Raw genomic sequence first — 20704 nt, forward strand, 5'->3', positions numbered from 1 at the left:
CTTTTAATTGAAGTAGTGTGGAACAACATATTCATATCTGTCATAAAAGTTCAGTTTGAGTCATTATGAAGTGTTTTTGCTACCATAGGTACTTACTTTTGCACTCAGTATGCCCTCAAATTATAATTAAATTTAATAATGTGTTCTTCCTACTTTACTGTGTATGCAGAGTAAGAAAAAATTAGTCATTTGCTTTCCTTATTGATCTTTCCATTTTAATGGCCAGCAGTGTAAATCATGGTATTTGAAGAAAAATTAGCTTATTCCCAGCAGACTATATACATCTCATATGAACTTTTGAAGTGTTTTTAAGTGCTTGATATTTTTGTTTCAATAAAGGCACTATAATACTATACACTGTATTAGGCTCCTGTTGTAGTATTGTTATCTTGGTAGCAGTTTAGATACATGACTTGATATGAATAAACTGTTTACTGTTCCTCTACAACAACTTTGCAACAATTTTGCGTAACTGCTACAATTTTGTGTTCTAAGCCTCCATATTAGTTTTGTGTTACTAATCTCACCAATGTTTTACTGGTTTAAATACTTTAGGTGTAGTGATCAGAATCGAACAGACCAGGAATCTTTTGAGAACCTGCAGAGACTGGCCAATGACATCAGCAGCAAGCCACCAGAGAGTAAACAAAGAGGTGGACAACATCAAGAGAAAGACATACAGTAAAGAGGACACATTGGAATAACAAGCCCAATGAGTAAACTGAGATCGAAAACCTAAGATGCAGTTAATCCGGAAACAAAACAATGATGTATAGCGAGATCAGTATAGCAGCACAATGGAATCACAGTGGACTTATGGAGCAACTGCTCTGCTGGCTTTAATGGGTAGCTGCAGTCATTGATAGGCTGGCAGGATGGGTGTGTTTGTGTCACCAACACTGTAGCGGTGACATGAGCACTTGCAGGTTAGAACAGTGCCATCTATTGGCCATCATTGAAGCCCTTGCTTTCAGGCAGAGTTTCAAACTCGCTGGACTGGGATGTCAGATTCCTTCCCCCTGAATTGGGTACACTGGGCCAGAAGCAGCTGAGACTATGCTTGTGGATATGATCTGGCAGCACATGAGCCGTCTCGACAGTAAGGCCCCACTAGCTGTAGGGAAGTACCCAGAGTGTCTGACAACGTACTGGGGCGTCATGGTGGGGGAGACAATAGCCATGGAAACAGAGGTTGCAGTCAGGATGCCACCTGCATTCATGCCTCTATGGGAGCCACCACAGGTTCCCTAAAGTGCAAGTTCCACCCATGCATGTGGGGGATCGACAAAGGTTGGCATTTCAGGTCAAACTGAGCCACTGATGGTGGTGCGGTCGATAAGCATGGACAGAGTTGGTTGGTATGGTGGTGCCACAAGCCTCTTGTAGTGTCAACTGACATAAGGTGTTGCCTACGGGTGGTAAGCATTGTAGCCAGTATCCACGTGGGTTTCGCCAAGCACGAGCGTGTCTATACTGCTGATCCCGGCAGGTAGCATCTGGTGTGCCAGATCAGACCTCCTGGGGCTGTGGGGCCAGGAGATGGAGGAGAGTACGCATCTACCATCCATGAAGGAGCTTTGCTGGGCTACAGGTAGACCTGTATGTGGTGATTGTGGTGGAAGTGCCTACTTCCTGTAACATTTGTTGCTTAAACTTCGTACAGTCTGTTGGAGGACAGATGAAATGGTGCACTAAACAGGTGCTTGATGCCTTTGGATGTGTAGAACTGTTCAGAGTCTCTCTGCATGAATTGATGCTGACTGTCTGACACGATGGTTTGGGAAAATCCTTCGATGGCCAGAATCTGGAAGAGTGCACTGAGGATGGTGTCAATGGTAGTGAGTGCCATGCTGACCATGTATGGTAATTAGAATAAGCATCCATAACAGTGAGCCACATAGAGCCTAGAAAGGGGCTAGCAAAGTCCAGATGAATGTGGTTGCAGGGGGACATGGTGTGGGCCAAGGGGGTGAAGGTCTGGTAAGGAACAACCTGGTTCTGGGCACAAGCGGAACAGCTGTGCACTGTTGCCTCTACATCCTTGTTCGGTCCCAGCCAGTAGGCATGTCACCTTGCAAGGACTTTCATCCACATTATACTCTAATGCCCACAATGGAGGAGTCGCAGAACCTGAAGACACAGTATAGACAGGTCCAAGTCTGCATTCTGGACTGGCAGACTTCGAAAAATAAGTGGGCCACTCATGGAGCACATAGTGCATGACACATCATTGGACAGGGTCGTGGCGCATGTCTCTAGCAATCTGAGCAGCTGTAATGGGAAATCCGTCCAAGGTAAGCTGTTATTCCACATCAGTGTAGAATTAGGAGATTTCCGTACAGTCAAAAGCTGGGTTGGGCCCTATCGGGAGATTAGAGAAGGCATCAACATTTTTGTGTTGTGTCTTGAGTTTGCATGTAATGCTATAATTGTAGGAGCTGAGGAAAAGCACCCAACACTGGAGCTGTTGTCCTGTCCTCTCTGCAAGTTGAGAGTGTGGGTGTCAGCCTCTTTGATGTATAGGCAATTTGTTGCTCAAAATTGTCGCTGTTCTGTGTGCCAGCACTGCACCAGGGGCATAGGGAGAAGCATCAGCAGCCAAAACCAGAGGACATTATGGAGATAAGGGTGTAAGGCAGGGCTCCAAGTCCAGCATGCACTTCAGCTGTGTGAAAGGGTTTCCACAGACAGTGGTCCACCTGAGCTGAATGCTTTTCTTTCACAACTGGTTGGGCAGATGCTTAATGTGGGGCACTTATGGCAGGAACTTAGAATAATAATTCACCTTTCCCAAAAAGGCCTGTAGCTCCTGTAAGTTTTGGGGGCAGCGTAAAGAGCCAAAGCAAGTGTCTGACGTATTTCACTTGCTCATGAAAAAAAAACTGTATTTGTGCAAGTGACACTTGAGCCGTGCATCACACAACACAGTAAAAAGGGTACAAAACTTGTGCAAGTGGTTCTGAGGCTAAGCACCTGTGACAATTACATCATCAAGACGGTTGGTACAAGCAGGAATGGACACGGTTAACTGTTCCAGGTACCTTTGAAAGGTTGCCAGAGTGGAAAAGATCCCAAATTGCAAGTGCTTGTATTTTTACAAGCTAAAAGGAGTGTTCATGACCATATAATGCAGTGCCATATGATTGTTAGCTGCACATGCCATATGCCACAGTGAATATACCAAAATGAAACTCAGTGAAATACAAGTTATTAATTTGTTGAATATTCATTTTTACTTGCAAATTTTCACAATGGAACTAAACTTAAACGTTCACGTCAACACGTAACAACATACACCAACGATACTACTGATGCTGGCTGAGATAAACAAAACAGTGTAATGTTGGGAGAGTCCACCTGAAGGGAAGTAACCCAGGCAGGCAATCAAATCATTCTGTACTGTGGAGAGACTTTTTGAACACCCCTTACATGTCAGCAAGGTCTATCTTAGAAAAATATTCAGTTCCAATGAGTTTCATGAGGAGGTCCTCTGTATGTGGTATGGGGTAGGTTGCCACTTGAGCCTAGGCATTGATTGTTGATTTAAAATCTCCACATAGTTGAATGGAGCCATTGGATTTCTTGGGCACCACCAGGGCGATGTTCAAGGATTTAACAGGTTCAGTTTCCCCAGCTTTGTAAACACAGTTGATTTCTTGTTTAACGGTTACCCATAAGGAGGCAGCAATAGGACACACCTGACAGAAACGGGGCACTGGATCTGGATGTAAGCATATGTGAGCCTGGAAATCTGTGGTGGATCCCAAGCCAGCTTCGAAGAGAGGCACAAAGGAGTACAGAGGCCGTTGAGCTCCTGGAAGGGAATCAGGTCTGGTACAAGAAGATCCTCATCAGTGATGGAGAATCCAAACAGCAAGAAGGCATCCAGACCGAAAACGTTGCCAGCCTAGTGACTGTTGACAACAAGCAGAGTTATCATCATACAACCTTTTTGTCTACGGTGTTAATTGTGAATTGACCCCAGAGGGGAATTGAAATGACACCATAAGTGATCAATACACAGGAGGGTGGGAAAAGTCAGGGGAACCAAGACAGGCATATGTTTGGAGTTTAATCAAGGAAGCAGTAGCTTCTTTGTCAATTGGACATTCTGGTTTTCAGTCGTGAAGTTGATTAATAACTTAGTGGTGGAAGGATCACCCTGAGAAGAAATTGCTTGTGATCACGCACTGCCCCTTGATGCATGTTGATGTGGGAAGCAGTATCTGACTGCGTCTGGAGATGTCCACCTTTCTCACAATATGTGCATTGTGCCAAGCAATCTGGATAGTCTTAACATGGGTGTACTGTGGAGCAGTCAGGACATGACGGGAGACCCTGGTGCTTATACCAACAGGACATGACAGGCAGTTCAGAAGCAAATGACACTTGTGAAATAGATGAATCACAACACTGCCATCAGGAAAGAGACTTATGAGACTTCTCCAACATCAAGGTGGCAGCTGGACTGCCTGTGTGATTACGAAAGAGTGCACGATTTTCAAAATATCATCCAAGGTAGGGTTGTTCAATTTGAGGGTTTCAGTGTTTACCTCCAGATCCAGAGACTATTGAAGTACTACATCTCAGATTTGCATAGGAAATTTTATGAACGGGTAGATATGAAATCACAATAGTGCCTCAATCCTTTCAAATCTTATCATCCCTAAGGAGGGTTACTACTACCAGGTTGTTTGTAGTATTGATGGAACTCGAGGCACAATGCAGCCACATGAAATTGTTGCGAATAATAATATCATAGCAATGAACACATCTCCTTGAATGTGATTACAACCAGATTTGAGAGAGGAGCCAACTTCTTTGGTTAGGAAAATGCTCTGGGGAAACCCAAAAACGGAAGAGCGGCCATTGGAGTGCATCACCTGAAACCTGAAAAATGGCAAAGTTTTGTTTCAGACACTGGAAATATGTGTCCCAATCCTCTTTGACATCATTCAAAGTTGGAAACAGGTGGGTGGCTCTGCACCTGGGAAGTGACCACACCCAGAATGACTAGGGAACCCTGAACCTGCAAGCAATCCAAAGAAACTGAATTTCCTGACACAGAGCAATTCAATCTGTTGTTGAAACTGCTTTTGAAACTTTTGTTGCAATTGCTGCTGCAGGAGCAGCTGTTGCTCTTGCTGTTTCACAAGTTGCATGAACTTTTGCATCCACGGGACACTGCTAATGTTGTACCTCATTGCCAGTTATAGTGACGAGAATCGAACAGACTGGGGATGACTCGAGAACCTGTGGAGACTGGCCAGCTGTCTGAGGGATCAGCAGTGAGCTGCCAAAGAATAGACAAACAGGTGGACAATAACAAGAGGAAGACAGGCAATGGATAGAGTATGGAGGAGTAACAAATCCACTAATTGAAATTCTATGGCATAGTGAAAATGGTGATGTAAAGTGAGATCAATTACCAGCAGCCGGGATCATTGATAGGCCAGCAGGATGAGTGTGTCTGTGTAACCAGTGCAGCAGTGGCAACAGTAGTGCTCGCATATGGGTGCAGTGCTATCTGATGGACTTGGAGGTCCATGCCTTCTGGCATGCTTTCAAACTCACAAGGCTGGCATACCAGATTAGGAGTATTAAATACTTTAGGAATGAAGCAAATCAGTCACTTGCTAGCTCTTAGAGTAATCCTTTCTCAAGCGCACACACACACACACACACACACACACACACACACACACACACACACACACACACACACACACCCCTATGCTCCTAAAGTGTGTGTGTGTGGGGGGGGGGGGGGGGCAGTGGTGCACATACACTTGCCAGTGTCACATGCTTTTGCTTTTTGGTGAGTGGTCTCCTTTATTCCTAAAGTATTTGTAGTCTACCAGAACTTTTCTACTACAATGTTTTACGCAGATCGTCTTTACCAAAAATTCATAGCATGTAGAAAAGTTTGAAGAATATTAAACTTTCTGAACTTATGCTACATCAGTCAAACGAAAGTTTAAATGTATGAATGATATTATTGTCTGTTGTTGCAAAACTGTGTATCAAAATGGTAGTGTTAATAACAAAACCTATTAGTTACGAAATTCAATAAATGCAAAAACACAGCTTTAATTCATCAGTAGTTGCATGAAACATTTTGAGCTACTGCAATGAGCAAAGAAAAAGCAAGGCCGAGGTGTTGTAAGTTGAGTATATGAGAATCATCTGCTGGCAATATGAAATCTTTCTCTAGAGTTTTTAGAAGTTTGTGAAAAATATTTTTGACAATTTCTTAGCTGTCAGAAACTGTTTGCACAAAATGTTCACAGAACATTTCTTTTGGTTTGTGTGAAATTTTTTTGAGAAAGTTGAGGGGTTGGAGATCTTAATACAAAACTGCTATAATTCCAGGCAGCAGAGTTTCATGCACTGGATTTAAGTCAGTGATACTAATTGTGTGTGTAGTAATACTTTGGTTATGAAGAATAGTAAAGTAAATCTGGAAATTCAAAGTGTCATTTTTTAAATTGTTTTCAATTTCAAGTGCCCATTGTACATTGATTTTCTGTTGGTTTCTTGAATAAAAGTCGAAAATTTATGCAAGTTAGTCTAACAATTTTCCCACAAGACACGATTTTTCAAATTTTAGAAGTCAGTTAAAAACATTATGAAAAAGATAAATTGCTACTCACTGCATAGAAGAAACATTGAGTGGGACACAGGCACAATGAAAAAGACAGTTAGATGTTATTTCAGTTATCAAACTATGTCTTTCATCAGTCATAGATAACAAATACATCTCTCACACATATGACTCCTGTCATCTTCAGGTGCTAAGACCCAACTGCGACTGTGTCAGAGGTGTGAAGTGATTTTTGTTGAGGTATTTAGGTGGGATTAAAGTACACAGATGATGTGATAGTGGAGGGGACAGCGTTGATGGTGATTCTGCTGGGCCTACCTCCACATGGTAGTAGTTAAACAGCTGAAGGTTACTTACTAGCTGAACTTCTAAGCTATAGATATTGAGTCTGCAAATGATTGTGTTAACAGATAATGCCAGTGCAACCAATAATTCAATAGGTCATCAGTTTATTGTTAAAAACATGATGGGTTATATGATTGTGCTGAAATTGCTTTGTGCCATGTTAAAATAAGCTTCTTTTCCCAAAACACAGTGGGGCTTACACAATTTCAGCTCACTAATATTCTAATGCAGTTTCAACTATGACAGAATCCTGGAACAATCTACTATCAAACAAACAATTGAGGACAAATCAGGTCGTGTAATTTCGTCATTTATGTTGTTGTAAACCCACAGTAATTCTTGTTTCAAAACCTACTGTTGACCCTTAAAATAACTACATTATTTGATTGTAATACTCTGTAGTTACTTGTATATTGTGGTAGATAAAGTTTCTCATGTTGGCTATACCACAAAATACTCTCAGCTTTACATGCTATCATTTACCAAAAACTTATTTATCTTTAACCATTCATGAGATGGGAAGGATGTTTATGAATATTTGACTTCCGCTCTACTGTTTGTGTGTGGAAGCAGAAGTGAGTGCACTAAATACAGTCCGTTTCCTCCAGATAGGAGATATATATAAGTCTCACCTCAAGTTTAAAGAAAATTCTATATGCTAACTAAATTTCATACACAATGGTGTATGACCGAACAGGGATCAAACGTAAACTCATAGCAACCCCTAGTTTTCGTTTAGACTATTCAAATTTTGTGCAGTAGCATGCTTAATGTCAAAATATCACAATAACTAAGATCATAAATCAAATGACAAGCAGTTCATCACAAAGCTGACAAATAAAGCTGTGAGATGCAAGAAATTCAACACTTTTTAAATAATTTCTGTAAAATCGTTTGGAAAGTTTGCAGAGTAGCTGGCTTGCTCATGCTTCATTTCCGTGGTATAGTGAGTCAGGTACTGGTTGCATCAAAGCGGGCTGACAGTGTTTAGTTCGTAACACATGAAATGCACAGCTCATTCAGTAACGGCAAATTGTGGCCGCTACCCATTCAGAACAGAGAGGTGGACTCGACCAGTGTTGAAAATGAAAATGATGTTCTGCGCAGGGGCCAAGTTTACTGAAATGTGTTTTGTTACACACTTGTCTTAAAAATAAGATACATGTTTGAGCGTTGAAAATCTGGAATATGTTGTGGGAAACAAAATTAATTGTAGATATACTTCAATTCTTATATTGTAAAGTAACAACTATAAGAAAACACTAATTAAGGGACTGGGTTCCATCTGTTTTGCAAAATACAAAGTCTTCTTATGTTAGTTTTCTTTCCAAAACATTTTTCAGGAGCTCTATGATATCATTAAAGAGATACTATTATAATGGACATACAAGATGTTTTGGGGTAACAGATGTGAGTTTCGGGAAAACATCTGCTTGTAGAGCTAAAAAAATCAATTGATGTTTATTTGCTACCTTTTTAAAATGTTGTTAACTTGTTATTAGTTTTTTTATACTAATATAAGACACCTGTGGTGAATGGTAGTAGTCTTCAGTGTGATAGTGTGATTTTTGAGAGCAACTTATCATAGCTCCGTATGTCTGTGGTAATAAAAATTGTACTGGTTCTTCCTGATTATGTGATGTTGGATGCGATGCATGATGAATAACTGAGTGAGTGAGTGATTAGAATTTGTCATTTATGTACAAAGGAAAATACCGATACTTAACCAACTGGCTTTCACATTATAAGAAAGAAAATATGCGACAAAAATGCCACTGAGCAATATTTTGAAAATTTATACATGTTCTATAAATATAACTCTACAACCATTACATACATCTATTGTAGAGTTCTGCAACACAACTGTTACACAAGTAATAATAGTTTTATGAATACCTGACTTTGTCAGTGTATTTGAGTGTATATTATCCTTTCAGAACGCTTTATTGCCTAGATCACAAGTTTTATTACATCTGTGTAACAAAACTTGTGATCTAGGTAATAAAATGTTCTAAAGGGATACTACACTCTCAAATAATAGTTTTGTTACACTGTAAAGTAACAAAATTTTAGAAAACATGTGTTCATTGTTTACAGACACAGTTAATGAAAAGCTTCCTAACAGCCCTAATGAGATGTCTTCACCACTTCAGTTGGCAGATGCCTTGGCTGCCTGTGTTCTGTCCACTACTTTACCTCCAAACTACAGACAGTGGGCTTCTCAGCAATTGGTAACTAAAGCAAATCAGTGCTACTGAATGTACTGCAATAATTATGTGAGAGTAATCCCAAAAGTAAGGTCTCCTATTTTTTTATAAGTACAGAACTCTGTTTCTGTGGCAGTTGGTCACACTGTTAAGAAGAGTGCTTCACGCACTGTGTGTGAACATGGGCACACCACGCTGAGGCGCTTAGACTTTGCTTGGCAGCGGTTGAGAATGGAGCTCCCGTTGGATGTTACCACCAAGTGCAACTTGCACCCAGTTATTCGGTTTTTGAATGCAAAGGGCACTGCACCGATCGAAATCCATCGCCAGTTGACGGAAGTGTATGGTGAGTCGTGCATGGATGACAAAAATGTTCGTAAGTGGTGTAGAGAATTTGCAGCTGGTCGGACCAAAATTCACGATGAACAAAGGAGTGGGAGACAGTCAATTTCTGAGCAAGCTAATATGACACGGGCATACGAAAACTGCCATAGCATCTACAAAAATGCATCAACAGAAATGGTGATTATGTCAAAAAATAGCTAAATGTTCAAGCTGTAAACTGATGTAAAACATTGTAGAAATAAATAGGTCTTTGTACTTATAAAAAATGGGAGACCTTACTTTTGGGATTACCTATGTAGATACACAAATAAACTTACCTGCACATGTAGCTTAGTCTTCAGACAAATACTGAAGGAAAGCCTACCACAATAGTGAGTGAACTAGATTTCTCTGGTGTACACTGTCTTCCTCATCCTTTACACACACACTATTTCCTCATCTAAAATTCCACAGATCCCCCTTGTATAGAGTAACACGACAGACACTCTGCTGACCAACCACACTTCAGACATGCTTGATGGGTGACATGTCAGGTGATCTTGTATGGCAGGGAGCTGTGGTATCCGTTGTTCTTTGGAAAAGGTGCTAAGACATTACTCACTAAATGTGACTGGACATTGTCATATCAAAAAATTACATGAAATTGCTGGATGAAAGCACAGGGCCTTGGGCTCTAAATCATGTCAGATTTACTGCTTGCTGTTCAGATTTTCCCCAATTTGTAAAGGTCGAGATCACACATCTTGTGGCAAGCCAGATCATCACATTTTGTTTGTCTCAGCTAGGTTGTCTCAGGAGCATATGACTAGATTCCCATTTTGCAGCCAACATGGTAATTTCTAACTCAGATTCAGCCGAAACTATAGAACAAGCTGAAGTGGGACTCATCCTGAAACATCATATTTTGTATTTCACCTATCAAGTGATTGTCTTTAATACCGTTTGCAATTTATCTGAGGCTTTTATTGTTCCCAACAATGGTGTCAATGAAATGGCATGACAGCCACTAGAACCACTTACAGCCAGTGGCGTTGAACTGTAGACGCAGATAGGTCCACACTTGTTGCAGTGCTCCAGTATTGCGCCAACACTGTAGATGATACTTATTGTAGACTGTATCCACATAGACACATTGGTGGTCACCCTTGTGACCAAATATCCACTCATCACTGTGTACAGCACCCTTCTATCCATTGGTTCAGCAGTTGCATCATTGTTATACCAATATGTGTCATATGAACAGAAATGTCACAGCATGATAAACAAGTGTTTTGGAGAGTGGTCATACTACATCATTTGAATTCATTAACAAGTTGATAATGCAGTCCTTGGTGTCTGTGATGTAAACTGGCATTTGGCTTCACATTTCCTCCTTGTTTAACGCCTTTTAAGTGCATGAACTTACATAGCACTTTTGGTCACACAAGAGAGATCATTGCCAGACCTGCCTGTACACCACCTCTTTGCAGTCTTAATTACTTGTTACAGGTAACTGTTCTACACATTATCTGAGTTTAGATTCATACAGCCTTTATTTTGGAGTGTAGCAATTATCAGAAATGCCATTGTTTACAGAAATTTTTGGTACTTGGGAAGAGGAAGGGAGTAGGGTTTTATTTTGAACTTATTAATTCAGAGTAAGATTCAAAGATGGACTTTTCTTTGTGAGGAAATGATATATTGCTGGGGCTGCAGTGAAAGTTTTAGTTTTCATGATTGATCTACATTTTGTCACATTTTAGGCTAATATTGAGCTTGTTACCTCCCCAACAGTTTCAGAGGATAAAATTTAGTACATGTGCTTTACACAGAAACTTTTTCATGTTTCTTTTATAAGGACTTTGAGGTCGGTTGGTATGAATATGTAACTCACATATAGTTTATTCAGTCTCAGAAATGGCTTTTCTTTTATCATTTAATTTCATATACTTGTCTCCTCTTCGTGCCAGCTTCTTCTCTTACCTTTATTTCTGAGTGTACCCCTTTTTTGTGTCATGTGCACTGAAGGTAGCTGGTTTGAAGCCTGGAAGGACAAAGATTAGGTTTTAATGTCCCATCGACATTGAACTGATTAGAGATGAGTGATCTGTATTGTCCAGCTACAAGAGATAGGTTCCTGGTCGCCAGACTCTACATGTGTGTCCCAGTGAAATTATACACTGATCCTCAGTATCTCATCTAGTAAGCACATATGAAATTGTTGCCAGTGATCCAGTCATCAGTTCAGTACCATTAATATTAATGGCTCGATTGATGCTATGTGAAAGAAGCGTGTTTCATACTGGGACCGGGTTTCATACTTTCCTTCCTCTCCCAAAATCAGTGACATAAACTAGAAGAATGAGGAAACTGAATATATCTCTTGTGGTTTCCCAGCAATAATGCCTTATGACTAGTGCCACCACGACTGTGTATTAATATAAGAAAAACTAAGACTCGATGAGGCTGTATCACTTAAAAAACATCCATTCCCCACCCACCATTAATGGTCACTGTGGTCCAATGGACGCTTCATCAATCTTCACTGATCTTTTATCCAATCCTTCCTAGCACGTAAATATTTGAGAATGATGAACTGCATATGAAATAGTAGATATGCATTTTTTTCCGTTCTTTGATCCCATCTCAGGTTATTTTCCAGAACAAGCCTCATTATACCCCCGACTACCATTCACCTCTATGTAATGTATCTGCTTTGCAAAATTCATAAAAAGAAATCTTCATCCGTATCATGGTCTTTAAGATTTCTCTGGTCGCCTTTTTAATGGTAATGCAAGTTCAGTATTTAGTGAGGTTTTCAATTAATGATATTAAATTGTGGTAACAGTGATGTACACAATCATAAGTATTGGAAATACTCTGTTTGGAGAGGTGCCAGCTGTCTAAACAGTAGCTTGCAGAACATTCCGTTGGCATTATTTGCATTTAAGTTTTGTGTAAAGCTTTCTACTGACTTCTTACAACCAGAAAGCAGAATTAATTTCCTTTTTATTGAAACATGACAAACAGTCATTACTCATGTTTTCAATGAAAATTGTTTCACACAGTGAACATTAGTTCATCTGAAAGATGTTCAGCTTGGGTCAGGTCAGGGTAGCTACATCAACAAGTCTACATGATTTTTTTTTCTGTCTGTAATTGAACGGTCCTGAATTATGTTAAAACAGAAAATGTTTCATAGACAGTTATTGCCAGTATGGGAAACACTATTACCGTTTTCATGAACACCCGATCCAGTTTGTCGGTGGGTGACCCTAAGGTATCAAGCCCAAACAAGGAAGAACAGCTCCAAATCGTGACACCAGTTACATAGACCTACGTTGCTCTCACTCAAGTGAATAGAATTCACAAGGCAGCCTCTATTTCTGCATATGACCATCTGAGTGCCATATAAAGCAGTGTGCCATCATACTATAAACCTCACACGACTGCTGCAGAGATGTGAAGCAGCGTTGCATCCATTATTGTACTCAGTTGGTTCTGAGCCAAAACATGACTGTAGTAACTGAGTCCTCGTTTTTCTTAATGGGCCATTCAATCACTAACTTCTGTCATTGAGCTGAAGCAATAATTGACAAATGTGTCTAACAGTTTATTTATACAGTACAACTTACAGTGTGGCAGTCCATAATGAACTGCATGGTTGTAATTTTTTAAGAGAACCGTCTTTCTTAATGATCTTTTGAGCTCAGAAGTGCAGTTCACTAAAGCACACTATACCTCCATTCATGAATAGAACAATGGAGACTGTGTCCTTACAGTCTGTGAACTTGACTGAAATGGATGTTGTCACATTACACAAAGAAGGTGTGTCAGCAGGGGAAAAAGACTGCTTGGTTGGCGTAAAACACAGCAACATCAATAGAGCATCCAGCTACTCGCACTATGATGGGATGAATAACTTTGAAGATCTGTCTTACACTACCAAACATGATATCCTCCATTTCAATTACTGCTTCACAACCTGTGCCATATGGTGCCTTCCCACCAACACCAGCTTTTCTGAATTGCGCAGGTGGAAACTTCCGTGCAATAAATCCTACATTCCTGTAATCCATCTGGCCTCAATCTTTGTTAGTCACTGTCCTCATCCAGCCAGCCCCTTCCCTGTTCCCATTCCAGCACTACACAGCCATTATTCCACCACTACACCCAGTCTTCTTATTTCTCTCCTTTTCCACTGCTCCCCCCCTCACATCCCCGCCTCTCCCATGCCCTCCATCTAACCTGTGGCACTTCACTGTCTGCAACCCGCACCATACTATCCCTCCCCGTCCCCACCCCAGCCTCTTCCTTACCCCCCGCCCAGTTGCCACTCCCATCATGTACTAGTGCTGCTGCTCACAGCGTGGTTTCAATTGCCTGAGACTGCAGTTGTGTGTGTGTGTGTGTGTGTGTGTGTGTGTGTGTGTGTGTGTGTGTGTGTGTGTGTGTGTGTGCGCGCGCGCCTGTGCGTGTGCGTATGTGGGTCTATTATTGACGAAGGCCAAGTGAAAGTCTTTGTTGTGCCTATCTGCGGTTCAGCATCTCCGCTATATGGTGAGTAGCAACTTTCCTTCTCATAATATTGTTCATTCCATCCTGGATTTTTCCACTGTTTGATTTTTGCCTGACGACTTTTCTTCAATCCTAACCCACTGCTGTTCTCCTTTGTTACTATTGTCTTTTGCATCACTATACTCAATGTCCGTCCTCTTTCTCTTCTTTCCTGTGTTTCTCTTGTCACCTTACAAACTGCCCTTCATGTTCTACTTATGAGCTACACTGTATCAACCGACTCGGCCATGCACAACAGATGGCTACAATACCACGCCTGTTGTTGGTGCAGCATCTTATGTCCCACATTACTCCCACCAATATAATTGACCATATACTTTCAATTTGATCACTTCCCATATTTTTGCGTGTTAATTCCCGCACCTTTGTGATGCCACACGATATTGTATCTCATCTTAACAAACCTTTCCCCACACCCCACACTTTCTCTGTTCTATCCCAGTTCACACCCAACGATTCCACCATCCAGTCACATTTACTGTCCCCCTTCTTCACACTTATCCACACTCAGACCTGCCACTCAAAGTAATATATATCGCCAATGTTAGTGAGTTTTCACATTTTGCTATCATCGACTCCCTCAGATCTCATCTTGTTTCCCCCTTTAGCATCCATTTCAACCTATTCATGAATTTTCACACATATTTGGGTGTATTTTGTGAAATTTTTTGAACATAGATCTTCATTATTTACGTAATTTTTTGCATTTTTCCACCACAACGGATCCTTGCTCTTTCCATCTGCCTCAATTCAGAAAAGTTTCCTTATTCCTAGCAAGATCCCACTCCCACATACTGTTCCTGCATTGTTGCTTGGCTCATGGATTCCCCCCTAATTGCCTTACCATCAAATTACCCATCTCTGGTTGCCACCCCTCCTTTCACAATGACCACCACCTATTCAGATTCCTCCAATCTTTAGGCCTCACCAACATAGTTGTGCAAAACTATATCTATCAAGCCCAAAAATCCTTGCGGTACTTTCTCTACATTCGCAAAATTCTTCTGCTATGCAATCCCAAATTCCTGGAACCCATAACACACATTGAAACTCTTGCCCTGCAGGAGCCTGAGCAACATGCAGAATGACACCTCAAAAAGCCCTCCATCCTACTCGCTTCCTACTCCCGCCTTAGAGTACCACTGTCCACCACTTCTACAACCACCTCCAAACCTCTCTCATGTCCCCTCTTAGCTGACAAACCCTGTCTCACAGACCTACTTTACTTACCCACCCTCCAAAACTCCCTCCTACCACCACACAGAATCCAGAACCTAAACAGGACCGCAACACAGCCATGAACTTTTCCTCCAGAAGCCTTAACCCCACAGAAATATCAGTCTTTTCCAAAGGCCTCACCTTTCGCCCCACCCCCAAATTCAGTCATGCAGGACTTGTTAAAGACCCCTCCTTCTCGTGGTCCCTACAGTGGAAACACTTTCTTGCCACCAACCCTATCAATCAGACTCAACCAAAGACCAATAGTGAACCTTGCCTATCTCAGTTCACTCCTCCATACAACTGTAATCCACCCTCACTGCCCCCAAACCACCCCCCACAGATGTTAAGTCCCATAGTGCTCAGAGCCATTTGAACCCAAACCACGCTCTGTTAACTTTCCAGAATTTCTTAACCTCAAACCTTTCCTCACTATCATTCCCCATATTTCTCAACATGCAGACTAACCTTACATCCACAGAAAGAACTGCAGTCCACCATCTAAAAACTGATCCTGACCTTATAATCCTACTTGCAGACAAAGGCTCCACCACTGTTCTTTTGAACTGCAAGGATTACCTGGTGGAAGGACTCCACCAGCTGTTAGATACTTCCACCTACAAAGCTTGCCACAGTGACGCCATTCCAGTAATCCAGCAGGATCTCCAGTCACTACTCAAATCCTTATGCCCATTCGAGAACTTCTCCCCACAGTCCATCTCTCTACTCACCCCTGTCACTCCGTGCACTACCTTCTACATGCTTCCTGGAGTCCAAGAAACCTAAGCATCCAAGATGCCCCATTGTGGTCAGTTACTGTGCACCCTCTGAGAGTCTTTGCTCTCCTAGATGAACACCTTCAACCTATTACCTGGAACCTACCTTCCTATATAAAAGATACCAACCATTTCCTCCACTGACTCTACACAGTTCCTGTCTCTTTACTGCACAATGTCCTCCTCATCACTGTTGATGTCATCTCCATGTACACTAACTTCGTAATGCTCATGGCCTTACCTCTATGGTACACAATCTTTCCCAACACCTGACGGATTCCAAACCAACAACCTCCTACCTGCTCGCCATGACCAACTATATCCTCACCCACAGTTACTTCTCCTTAGAAGGCATTACCTACAAACAAATCTGGGGCATGGCTATGGACACCTGGATGGCACTGTCCTATGCCAACCTATTCATGGTCCATTTAGCGAAATCCTTCCAAAAAAAAAAAAAAAAAAAAAAAAAAAAAAAAAAAAAAAAAAAAAAAATCCTAAACCCCTCACCTGGTTCAGATTCATTGATGACATCTTTGCTATCTGGCCTGAAGGTGAGGACACCCTATCCACATTCCTCCAGAACCTCAACTACTTTTCCCCCCATTTGCTCCACCTGGTTCTACTCAACCCAACAAGCCACCTTCCTATATGTTGACCTCCACCTCAAAGATGGCTACATCAGTACCTCCATCCATATAAAACCTACTAATCACCAGAAATGACATCTGCTGATCTGACGTAAGCACCAATCGCGATGACTATCCTGTTGCAAACCTACCTAGCATACATGTTTTCAAACGGCTGTAGCACGAAAATGGTACATTTTCGGACAAGTGTTCCTATTCAAAATATTACTTACTCACTCCCCTATAAAAGTCCTAGAAGTTTGTAACGGAAATTTCCGGCCACCCTGTATGTAATAATGCTGTGGGATGTCACAAAATTTCAAATAATTGTGTATATAGACCTACACATTTTATTGCTGAAGCTCCTTTCTTTCAGTAATTTTTGTTGCTTTCAGCAACATGATCTATCTTCGTTATAGGCTTTAGTTTTAAAATGAATGACAAAATCTGTGAAACTACTCTCCTGCTTTTGTCCTTCATTAAAATTGCATAGCTTTTCTCAGATGAATCTTCATAACAACTAATGGCTGTCACAGAACTAGTTATCTTTCCTTCCGTTTACCATGGTGCTAGTTCTCATAGATAATTTCTTAATAATTCCATCACACAGAACTAATAATTGCGATTTTTCTGGTGAAACTATCATTTGTGAATATTTAGAATTTGGTAGGATTTTGAATTTTCAGGCAGTATGCTCTTAATCAGGTCTATGTTCCCTGATTTTATCTTGTATTTTCTGTAGAGTGCCATTATCACTGATTGAAGACAGACTGTTGTCAAAAACTTACATTGCAATTTCTTCTCATTACAGGTTAAGTGCCTTGCAGCTCGGTGCACCGTATTGCCTAAGTTAGAACTAGAATCTATAAACTTTGCAGACCTCACGAATGTGATGCCTCCCTGTCAAATTGATGAGTTAGATGGTCATGACAACCGCGTTAATAATGCTGTATTCCATTCTGGGAGACAGTTGCTAGCAACGAGGTACGTTATCTGATAAATACACACTAAAATTCATTTTAAAAACATCTTGTACCTGTGTATCATACATTCTATTCTAATGTACCTTCAGTGCTGCTCAACTTGTGTTGCTGCTCTGTCATATTTGATTGGATCTGAAATCTTACAATGATTAGTATCTAAAGAAAATCTTTGCTTGGTAAATTTAACTTGTAGAAAGTACTTGTCAATTCATAAGTCTCATTTATTGTAGTGGATATGATGGAACTGTCAGAATATGGTGTCTCACTGAAATGGCACAGCTGTTTCTGGAACATACACTGATGTTTCAAGTGTCTGGAACTGTGTTTGGTAGAGAGCTGCACGATGAATTAATTAGCCAGTTGTGTTGGTCTTCATCTGGCTTGTTTGTCGCAGCTGCATTGGAAAACACAGTGAACATTTGGTACTTACCAGGTAAGCAATACAATCTTTATTGTTGTTGTTGTTGTTGTTGCTTACATTTACTCCAGACTCAAAATATGTTGTATAGGTAAGTAAAACTTCAGATCTCTTAATTAATTCTTACAATGGTTAGTTGTAATTGAAGTGCAACTACTCATAGAGGTCCAGTGTGTGCTATAATTATTATATGGCAGCGAAACTTGATGTGTTAATGCAGAACCAATTTTTGCTGGAAAAAAATTTGCTCCAATTTTGGACACCATTTTGAAATCTGGTGGTGTACAGTGTCCTGTCAATGTCTCTGGCACTCATATACAACAAACTGTAGAACTAATTTTCTTTTCCACTGTAAGTCGGTTCCATATTAAGGCATTACAATATCTACCAAGTTTCGTACCATATGATAATTGCAGCCCCCACTGGACATCTGAGAGTAGATGCATTTTAATTATAACCACCAGTATATTTCACATGGTTCTGTAAAATAGATTTACGATTTTCTGAAGGAAAACAATTTCTCACATGCCTGAAACAAAATTTGGCTGCAGTAGGCGAATATACTCTTGTTTAGAAAAAGTGCTGTTGGCAGCTATACTGGATGCTGCTCCATTTGAGTTAATCAATTGTAAAGGGGTTAAATGAAAATTATGTGTAAAATTAAAATACATGTCTTTAATATATTTAAGAAGTGTATCATGTTTTTCCAATGTGTAAAGATTATAAAAAAAAGTGCAGTACCAAAGAGAAATAAATAACGACATCTTAATAGAATCATACATTTTCTAATAAATACAAGTTATGACAGAAAAACAAAAACTCTGTGATAGTCAAAATTATATACAGGGTGTATACGCTGTAGTGCTTCGAGAATTTCCGCGTAAATTCTAGAACCAATTGTCCTTCTACCATCTCGAATACACGATATTTTAGATATAAGTGGGAGAGTGGAAGCGTATTTACTGCGCCACCTGTTTCTGTGCGCAGGTTGGAAGTTTGTTAGGAGAAGACTGTAAGAGTGGTGGTTCACTGACAAAGACAAGTGTTTGCTGCTTGTGCCACAGACACTGTGTGAAAGAACACGGAGTAATTATATGCTATTCTTTGCTGTGTTAGTGAATGTGATTATTGTAAAAAGAAAAACGAACAGTTGATTATAGTCTTTTAACTTACTTCATGTCTTAGCCCTGTACGAAGTGAGACGTATGTGATGTCCAGAAATCATTTGCTTGCTAGACCAATGTTATTATAAATATGTTTAACAAACAACCTCCAAACCTCTCCCATGCCCCCTCATAGCTGACAAACCCTGTCTTGCCGACCTACTATACTTACCCCACCCTCCAAAACTACCTCCCACCACCACACAGAACCCAGAACCTAAAGAGACCTGCAAAAGAGTTATGAACCTTTCTTCCAGAAGTCTTAGTTCCACAGAAATATCAGTCCTTTCCAAAGGTCTCACCTTTTGTCCCACTCCCAAATTCAACCATGCAGGACTAGTTAAAGACCTTCCCTGCTTCTCCCGGTCCCTACAGTGGAAACACTTTTTCGCCACCAACCCAACCAATCAGACTCAACCAAAGACCAATACTGAACCTTGCCTAACTCAGTTCACTCCTCCATCCAACCGTGATCCACCCCCACTGCCTCCAAATCACCCCCTGTTAACTTTCCAGAATTTCTTAACCTCGAACCTTGCCTCAACATCATTCCCCCAATCCCTCAACATGCAAACTAACCTTACATCCTCAGAAAGAACCGCAGTCCACCATCTAAAAACAGATCCCGAACTTATAATCCTACCTGCTGACAAAGGCTCCACCACCATTGTTTTGAACCGCAAGGATTACGTGGCAAAAGGACTCCGTCAGCTGTCAGATACTTCCACCGACAAACCATGCCTCAGTGATCCCATTCCAGTAATCCAGCAGGATCTCCAGTCACTACTCAAATCCTTAGTCCCATGTCAGAACCTCTCCCCAGAGTCCATCTCTCTACTTACCCCTACCACTCTCTGCACTCCTACCTTCTACATGCTTCCTAAAGTCCATAAACCTAACCACCCAGGATGCCACATTGTGGCCGGTTACTGTGCACCCACTAAGAGAATCTGTGCTCTCGTAGACCAACACCTTCAACCTATTACCCAGAACCTATCCTCCTATAGAAAAGATACCAACCATTTCCTCCACCAACTCTCCACAGTTCCTGTCCCTTAATCACATGGTGCCCTGCTCATCACTGTTGATGCCACCTCCCTGTACACTAACAATCCTAATGCCCATGGCCTTACTGCTATCAAACACTACCTTTCCAGATGCCCTGTGGATTCCAAAGCAACAACTTACTTTTAGTCTCCATGATCAACTGTATCCTCACCCACAATTACTTTTCCTTTGAAGGCATTACCTACAAACAAATCCACAGTACAACTATGGGCACCCACGTGGCACCATCCTATGCTAACCTATTCATGGGCCATCTAGAGGAATCCTTCCTAAAAACCCAGAATCCTAAACCCCTCACCTGGTTCAGATTCATTGATGACTTCTTTGCTATTTGGATTGAAGGCGAGGACACCTTATTCACATTCCTCCAGAATCTCAACAACTTCTCCCC

At 41.0% G+C, this 20704-nt stretch overlaps 1 protein-coding gene across 1 annotated transcript in view; it reads left to right on the forward strand.

The window, feature by feature from the left end:
* Nucleotides 1-20704, forward strand: part of LOC124804616 (probable E3 ubiquitin-protein ligase HERC1) — a 790356-nt gene that overhangs the window by 553578 nt on the left and 216074 nt on the right. Inside the window, exons 49-51 of the mRNA XM_047264817.1 lie at nucleotides 9047-9180; nucleotides 17493-17665; nucleotides 17895-18097. Coding sequence (XP_047120773.1) covers nucleotides 9047-9180; nucleotides 17493-17665; nucleotides 17895-18097 — 510 coding nt within the window. The remainder of the gene's footprint in view (nucleotides 1-9046; nucleotides 9181-17492; nucleotides 17666-17894; nucleotides 18098-20704) is intronic.

Source organism: Schistocerca piceifrons, chromosome 7 (genome assembly GCF_021461385.2).
Source record: "Schistocerca piceifrons isolate TAMUIC-IGC-003096 chromosome 7, iqSchPice1.1, whole genome shotgun sequence".
NCBI lineage: Eukaryota > Metazoa > Arthropoda > Insecta > Orthoptera > Acrididae > Schistocerca > Schistocerca piceifrons.